Source organism: Pteropus vampyrus, unplaced genomic scaffold (genome assembly GCF_000151845.1).
Source record: "Pteropus vampyrus isolate Shadow unplaced genomic scaffold, Pvam_2.0 Scaffold62, whole genome shotgun sequence".
Classification (NCBI taxonomy): Eukaryota; Metazoa; Chordata; class Mammalia; order Chiroptera; family Pteropodidae; genus Pteropus; species Pteropus vampyrus.
In genome coordinates, this window is record NW_011888843.1 from 1,621,442 (window position 1) to 1,630,658 (window position 9,217).

Below are 9,217 nucleotides of genomic sequence, written 5' to 3' on the forward strand. Positions count from 1 at the left end.
CTTCAAGGCAAAATTTCTCGAGAGAGCTATCGTCTAGGCAGTGTCTCTTTCACCCACTCCAATTGGGCTTTTTCTCCCAGTCCACTGAAACTACCGCTGAGGCCATTAACAACTTGAATCTTCTAATGGGTTTCAGATCCATCCTGATTCTGACTGCCGAGTAGCAGCTGACCGCCTTGGAACACTCTTCTCCGTGCCTCGATGACGCCACATTCTTGGTTTCCCTCCTACCTCACTGTATACTCCACCTGATCCTTTTAGTATTTCCACTTGCTCTGCTAAATTTCCAAATTTGGAGAGTCCCAGGGGTCAGATTTGGATTCTCTTCTCCACAGTTAAGCTCTCCCCAGGCCATTTCATTTAGTCCTGTGACTTCGTCCAGATACCGATGACTTCATAATCTGTATTTTTGATCCTGACCTCTCCTGAGATCCTGACTTGGATAATTAACTTCTTACTTGATGTTTCCACGGCTAACAGACATCTCGAATTAAACACATCTAACACCAAATTACAGATTAACTCCTCAAACTTGTCCCTTACTTTACTCTCTGTTGTCATTACCCATTTATTCTAGCCAGAAACCTGTGACATTTTTCATTTTTCCCTTTCCCTTGCTCTTCATACAGTCTGTCACGACAGTTATTCCAAAACGTGTCTCAGACCTGCCCCTTTCCATTTTTGTCCCAGCCACCATCATCTCTTGGACTACTGCATTCATTAGCTTTTCTGACTTCAGGCTCTACTCAGGCCTTTCTATTAGGTATTCTTACAAAGCAGAAGTGTATCTAACCATAATATAAATTTGATTAAGTCTAATTCTACTACTTCCAGCTATTCAAAGGCTTCCATTTCTAACTTCTAACCATACTGTACGAGGCCTTATGACCTGGCTATACCCCTCTCTCCAATTTCATCTTTGATACTATCTATGTCTCATTCAACATGTTCCAGCCATATTGTTTTTTTTTTTTTTTTTATTCAGTTCTTTGAACAGAGCAGTTTCTCATCTCATTGCCTCTGCACATACTGCTCCTTGTCTCTTGTATTTTCACATGGTTAAAGCCTACTCTTCCTCATTTTTAGCTAAAATGTCACCTCGGAGAGGTCTTCCAAAGCAAACCATAAGATAATCACCCTAACTAAAGTTAAGTCACTCTCAGCCATTCTCCCTCAACTTGTTTGTTTCCTTGTCTGGCTGCATGCTGTTCTATGTCAGTTTTATTCATCGCATCCCTGTGCCTAGCGCAAAATACGTACTCCATAATTACACATTAAATAATGAATGACTTTATAATCTTCAGAAAGGAATGGCTTCTCCACATTTACAAGTGACTTGGAAAACTTGGTGAGGTCTGGTGATAAGGCACGCTGCCCAGAGCCAGATACGAATACAAGTACAATAGAACTTTTTCGGCCACACACACAGCACAAGTCTTCATTTGCACTTTTATTTAGCCCATATAAATAAAGACATAATGAGAAACGCAGTCAAATACTTGGCTGAGGTTAAGAGGCACAAGACTACACGATTCTTCAGATCAATGTAAAATAGCTCTATCAGAAGGACATTAGGTTAGTTTGGCATGTAGTCTCAGCAAACTCATACTGTGGGAGGGACTCTAATCATGTTCATAAACCATCCTTTAATTCTAACTGGCAAACTTGCATGGGATTTGTATCAAACTCGACAGTTCATTAATTCATTCCATCGATGTTTGTTGAGTACTTATATACCAGGCATTCCTCAGGTACCGGTGAGACACTGGTTGGAAAGGATAGACAAAATTTTCTCTCATGGAACTGAGTCTGAGAGAGACGAACACAAAACAAGAAAAAAAGTACTGATGAGAGTGATTGCGAAAAAGAAAAACCACAGTGACCTGAGGGAGTGGCAGGGGTTACCCTGGATTGGGTGATCAGAAAAGTCCTGAAGAGGCTTTATAGAGACTCAGAACTAAGTGGTAACCCACATTTTGTAAACTCTACTGGCTTCTCACTTTCGAAAAGACATTCATCCATCTCTAGTCTTCTGTCACCTCTCCAAAATTTATTGAGGATGATTACAATAGTGTTTTAATATAGTAAAGAACACAAAATGGTCTCCAAAGTTGATATGTAGCATTTACCAGCTAAGAACTAAATTTAGTAGCTTCAGCGAGAAACCTGAATTCTAACTTGAGTATTGGTCAATGGTTAGCCAAAGGGTTTCCTTCCCTAAGATAACACAAGGAGCCCAGTATTTTCAAGGAATGCCAGATCTTATTCTTCTTCCATTAGTATAAAAAGTTTAGGTACGGGGAGTCTGGAAGCTCAAACTAGATATCAAAGGAGGCTAGTTACTGTAAGAATCAAATGTATGCTAATAAACACGAGTAAAGTTCAAAGGGTAAAATCATTTTCAAACCTAATTACGTAATGGAAGATTAATTTATTAAACTAACTTATGCTTTTAGGGAAATTTTTAATTTAAGCACATTTTGGTAAATATAAAGTAAAATTACCTTACTACTTCCCTAGACTGGAAACTCTGGGAGTGGTTAAAGTAGGCGAAAATAGCAATCAAAGGTGGTTTCTGCCTTTTACTGCAATTCTAGGTAAATCATGCCTCATGGCTACCTGTTCCTTTACTAGAAAACGAAAGTATGGGGGAGGAGGTTATCCAGTAATCCATGTTAGTTATTCAGTAACTTAGAAATTTTGATTCCATTTCCAACTTTCATAATACTTTCTAAATGCTAAAGCACTTTCAGGTTTACTATTATGTAATTTTCATAAAGCCCTGTGAGGAACAGAGCATGTTATTATTTCCATGCTCTTTGATGGTAAGACAAAACAATTTGTTAGAAAGGTGACTATATTTATAAAATCCATATAGGAATAAGTTAGGATATGATTTACATTATGAAAAGTACTCACCTTAGGTTCGATATTTAATATATGACAGGAAGGCTTATGAGCAGAGAAAGCGAAAAATTTAATTGTCAAGTAATTACCAGAAATGAAGATAAAGCATCTATGAAATCGAAGTTGATTTATACTACTCTACTTAGCAATGTATATTTTATACAGAGAAATTTGTATTTTGAGCTTCACTGAAAATGCATATCCTGAAAATATCTAAGGTTGCAAATGCCAACAGTTTGAGTTACTTTTCCAATAAGACAGTTTGTTAAAATTTTAAAAAGCAGACTGCTATCAACAAATGACAACTCTAAATAACATCACTGACAAAGGATTTCATACCTAAAACATATAACACAAAATGCCAGTTTATAGACATCCTAAATTTTACTACGTTAATGTTCCTCAAGAAGTCTATTTATGTAACGATCTAATTGAAATAAATATAATAGATTAATCTTTAATAGAATAAAATGAACTAAAATAGTAATACAGTTTCTATATAGAAATGCTGTGGACAAAATGTTCCAGACATTATTGAAGACTCTTTAGAGAAAAGCAAGTAATTTATATTCCTCATCACGATGAACTGAAGGAATTATTTATATACTATCAAAAAAACAATAAAGTTTTCTTAATATTGTGTTAAGTTTACATACATTGTTTTGTACCTTATAATTGGTTGTTCTTACAGTGAATACAAATTTTTAAGATTCTTCTTAAACATGCAAACAAAATAAACCATAGAGAAGGCAATCAAAGCAGTTTCTTGCAATTAGTCCCAAAGGAAAAATATGAATGATTGGACATGCCACTCTGAGATTATGATTAAAGTGCTGATTCCTCAGATGTAAGGCACGCAGAACATCCTTATGTAGCATGAAAATAGTCAAAATCCAATTATTTTGCCGATGTGCAGAGGTCTTCCAGATAAATTATTATTTTTGATCAGTAGCATATATTTTTAATGTTATTTTTTTAAAGTACTGAAATAAAATATTAACAAAAACAAGGACATTACAAAGTTACATTAGAACTTTCAAGCACATGTCTATTCATACGAAAGGCTAAATTTATTTCAGTTTGCTTGTAAGAGAGTTAACATCCAACATAAAGTTGGATTTTGTTACTTAGCCGATATGGAGAATTTTAGGAATTAAAATTGCTAATTACAAAGCTTTTTAAATATACATTCTTTACACAAAAAATAGTTAAGAAATCCATACCGGTACAAAATGTTAGCTGTAGTTAACTACCACGGTTCATAGATCGACAAGATAGTATCTAGAGGAAGTTAGGTCCTTGAAATTCAAATCGTGGTCCAAACAGGTTATCTTAAAAATTGGGGCCATGAAAAGACAATTCAATACATACCAATCTTGCCTTACTCTAAACTTTATCAGAGACTATTTATTTGAACCAATTTTTGTTTTCTCTAAGAAATTTCACAGCACCGTGATTTGAGATCCCATTAAAATTCCTTAAAATGTCATTCAGGTTCTGAGTCAATTCGATGTTTAGCAAAGTAATCTTTCGAAAAGGTGACTGATGTAAACGAATAAAAGTCAAGGACACCTATGTGCAGAGATAAATACTGCTACCATTCAAGCATTGTTTTTGGAATTATTCAGCAAAATTGGTGACTATGGCACTTCTGGATTTACGAAAAATTTAAATCTCTGGCTTGCATTTGAAACACGGGCATAATGTCAAATTAGCCTTTCATTATTTCGCAAAAGTAGTTTTTTTGTGAAATGAATTCTTAAACTCGTACCATTTTCACTTGTTTAAAAAAGGCATGGGAGTTTTGTGGCCTGTTTTGGAAGAACACACTCAATCTCATTGATTAGTGTCTGTCTTGTCCTTAAAGAATTCATATTTTACTAAAAATAAATGTTATGTCTTACTGACATTTAGATATTTAATAGTATAATAAAGGAGACTCACTTGAAATGTGTATCTCACTAGCTGTTGCATTTAAAAAAACCATTAGCATTTAGGTAAATGGATTCACAAATTAATAAAAATTATCACAATAAAAATACTCATATTTATCTACCTGGGAACAAACATACTTACTCTACTATCGTTCAAAACAAATGAGAGTTTAAACATTTTCCTTTAAATCACCTCTGAAATGTAATTTTACAGCAGCAATCTTTTTGTAGTAAATTAAAATAGGTAATTCATATAGATTATAATCCTAAAATAACATATTAGTACATTTTAATGAATATATGCTTTCTCATTTCCTTTTGCTTGGATACAGGATGTAGTGTTTTGAAATGAAAATAATTACACATAGCCAAAAACAAGTATGCAAAAACATTTTATTTATAATAGATCAACATTTTTGACATGAAAGGTAGCCACTTTCAATTTCTCAGGAATGCCTAGTATCCAACAGTTTCCAGAAAGACTAGTTAGTTATCAATCATTTCACTGTAGTTAAAAAGAAATAATTTCAGAATGAACTTTTAAAATGGCTTTGCCCAGAGCAATTTATAAGCTTGAAGGTGTGGTAAGGTAGCTTTCCCAGGAAGTGAATGTAATCCAACTATGCTTCAAGTGTATTAAACCAGTTTATACAACAAACATGAGAATCACCTATGCGCATCGACTGTGCTCAAACAAGAATTCTCTTTATTAAAATATCTGTTTTTCAAAAAGGCCTCACATTAACCCCTCAAACCCATCATCCCCTTCTACATCTGGTACCACTCTTTTCTACAAGTTGCATTACTTTATAGACAACTGTCATATTTCAGTAGACCTGTACACTGACTTAAGACTCTATGTAATACATATCAAACACAAGAATAATCACTGACTTTAGGGGACAAGGTGTTAACTAACCAATAACAATTTAGCCGATGTCATTTATAATTTAGAGGGAAAAAAGCTGCCCCCAAATGTCCTTAACTTTTCGGTACTTTTCTGTAACACAGAATGAAAAGATAATCTCTGAAATTAAAACCATTAGAAAATATCTTAAATAAAATGTTTTATATAAATAAGCGTTAAATTTCAGATTCGAACCGTATTTTCTTCAGTATTTCATATTTGGGAAAAATTTTCACACTTATTAGCTCTTCTTACTTACATTTATTTTGAATATTTAAATCTACTACACACCAGTTTGTGAAATTCACCTTGGTTACACCTCTCCCCACGCTATGTGCTGTCTTTCCTCAGGTAAGCCCATTACGTGCATGTAAGTGCTGGGGAGGTTTAAATAGCACTTAAAGAATAGTCACGAGAGCTCTGAAATGCTGAAGGTTTCGTTATTATCTAATTACTGTAGGCTCTGTAATTCAAATTCATCACAGTATTATAAATACTGTGTGAATGGAATGCACACAGTTCCTACAGACACACAAACTAAAGTCCAAAAGGCACAGAGTAATGCTGGTGGCTCTTTCTAGTCAGTTAAGAAACAATAAAAAGTCTGCATTATTCTTTCATAATTTAAATACTTAAGTAATCTCCGCTTTTATTATTTTATAACAATGACTTCGAATTTACATTATTTTAAGTACCATTGTAATAGCTTAGTGTATAATACAGATATTTGCTAATATCCCATCCAAAAATTAAAAAAAACACAACTCTTCACTATATATATATATGTATATATATATATAAAAATTATTCTGAAAGACAAGAACATAAAAGAGGGACTTGGTACAGACTGTCGACTCAATTGTCTATCTCCACAGATATAACTCCAAAATTAACAGATATACAGCAATAATCAAAAGCAGTGCAAATATCTTTGGACGTTAGGATAAAATTATAATGCAAACGTAAAACAAAGAAATAAAAAAGGCAAGTACTTCAAGTACAAGGAACCGGTCTGCTTGGGGTCCACCGTAGTGTTTACTGGGGGCTTCCTTCCGGCTTTTACTTCTTTCGCTGAAACACATTGGCCAACATGGCCCCTGATGTTGTCAACTGGCCCATTTTGTTCAGAAACTTGGTCTTTGTATCTTCACTCACTAAGCTTGCAGCAATTGACATTGAGCTAGGAAAGAAATTTCAAAATTCATATGAAGCAATTTAAAACTGAAATATCCATTTTTTTCATTTCTTCTGTAGTATGATGTTAAGAAATACATTCTGAACTGGTATCATGAAAGGGAAATGAATATTTATAGAGACGAGTTTTTATGCACTGGTTGGGAGCGATGTTCATCATTCATAGTAAAAGGTAGCAGTACGGTGCAGTGGTTAGGAGCAAGTCTGGAATGAGACTGAACCTGGGCTCTGTCATTTACCAGCTGTGTGACCTTGGGCAAGTTATTCAATCCCATCTGTAATGTAATCCTCGTCTGTAAAATGCCGATAATTCTGCCTAAATGCCCCCTAAATAGCCCCCTCAGAGGGCTATTTAGGATTATACAAGTGTAAAGTGCTTATCAGCTGTGCCAGGCACATACTAGCATGGTGTGAGTGTCAGTAGTTACGCTTATCAGCATCACTTCATTTAATTCTCAGAGCAACCTTGCAAGATATTAGCCCTATTTTCACAAATGAGTACATTAAATCGTACTATACCGTGTTAATAACAATCCTTTGACATATTATTATTTTTGGGGGGAAGGGGATATGTCCTCAATTGCAAGTTGCATTGGTTTCAATCAACAATTTCATATCCATTTCTTCTTTCTTTTTGACCAACCTTCTGAGTAGGGAGTAAACACAATCGAATCAAGTACTAAAGATGACTGACTTATCACACTACTGAACAGAATATCGATCAAGTATAATTTTTCAGTGATCCAACAACTGTGCTGTAATGGACTCAGTGTACTGGCCTTGTGGCTTTGGCCAAGATGCTTTCGATCTCTGATTCAGCTTCTTCACCTGTAAAACACAGACTGCAATTCCTATTGCAAAATATCCTGAGGACTAAATAAGAGAATATGTCTGAATATGTCAAAGGCAATGAGTGGCAGGGTGCAGGAGCTCAACAGATGTCCATTGACTCTCCAGATAAAGTATGTGCTGTCATCAAGACTTCTGGTTCTGTGTAGTCTTTAAAGGTGTGCACAGAGAATCACTCGGTTAAATACCTGAACACAACTCCCATCTTAACAATCTCTTCTTCCCATTGCTCTTCTGGTCTCTCCCTTTGTCTCTGACTACTTTTCTCCTGCTGACTTTCTCTTCCCACAAAGTAATCCTCCACAAGGTTGCGCATTTGGCTTTTGGTTCTTCAATGACAAAACTTACTCTCAAAACTTCAAGTATCGTCTCCATAAGAATAACTCCTTATTCAATACGCATTGAATCGCAACCCTTTCCCTGAGGGCCCTATCGTTTGCTAGGTAGAGTCAACATCTCAAGCTATTTTTCACACTCTATCTTTAGAAATAAGTCAAAATTTCTATTTCTTTGCTAGTGGTTCTACCATTTTTTTTCTCTTTTCCCGACAGTGAATATAATGGCTCTCTTTCCATTTCAGACCAATCATTAAATCCTGTGATATTATTCTATGACACATTTCTCTATCATTTATTTTTATTTCCATTGCCAATACTGTACAGCTGAATTATTCAAGAGTCTTAAATTTGGTCTTATTGTATTATCAGATTAACTTCTGAAAAAACATCAATTCTTCATATTCCGCCCCTTCTCAAAAATCTTCCATGGCCACTTACTACCTACAAGATAAAATGTGCATGGCATTCAAGAAACACAGCACTCTAATTCTTGTTTTTGCTCTAATTCTTGTTTTCCCTGATATTGTGTTTTTGTTTTTAAAAATTGAAGGTTATCTTTTAGAGACACATACCAGAATATGGGAGGGGTAAAGTGGTAGGGGTATGAATCAAATAAAATTGACTATAAGTTGATCATTGTTGAAGCTGAGTGATGAGTACAAAAAAATTCATTATGTTACCTGTTTATTCTTATGTTTATTTGAAATTCTCTAAAATAAGTTTTTAAAAATAAAATACTTTTCTTTTTTTAAATTCCTGCATGCTAATTCATAAAATTTCTAAATTTAGTATATAATCCTTCTAAATTTTGTCCCAAAACTTTTCACATTTGAAACTAATAAGGCACCAGATAATCTTAATATTTAATGTATGATCAATAAACAGAAATATTTGCTTTGCTGTTAATATTATGGATTTTCTATTCAGAATAGAAACCTATCCAAGGGTTTTTATTGTTTTAAGTTTCTATGGTTAAAATGGTAAAAGAGTTCCTATCACCCTAGGAGACTAAAGAAAGGGTTTCTGACACACAGGAGGAGGCAAGTGTGTGCTGTGTGTGCGTGTGTGCACATGCGCGTGCGCACCTA

At 34.6% G+C, this 9,217-nt stretch overlaps 1 protein-coding gene across 3 annotated transcripts in view; it reads right to left on the reverse strand.

The window, feature by feature from the left end:
- Positions 1 to 5,217: 5,217 nt before the first annotated feature.
- The window catches only part of KIAA1468 (KIAA1468 ortholog), a 102,356-nt gene continuing 98,356 nt past the window's right edge, over positions 5,218 to 9,217 (reverse strand). For 2 of the 3 annotated variants that reach the window (XM_011361067.2, XM_011361066.2), the window contains exon 29: positions 5,218 to 6,928. In XM_011361067.2, coding sequence (XP_011359369.1) covers positions 6,808 to 6,928 — 121 coding nt within the window. In that variant the 3' untranslated portion in view covers positions 5,218 to 6,807. The remainder of the gene's footprint in view (positions 6,929 to 9,217) is intronic. The other variant, XM_023531136.1, reaches the window with a different exon arrangement.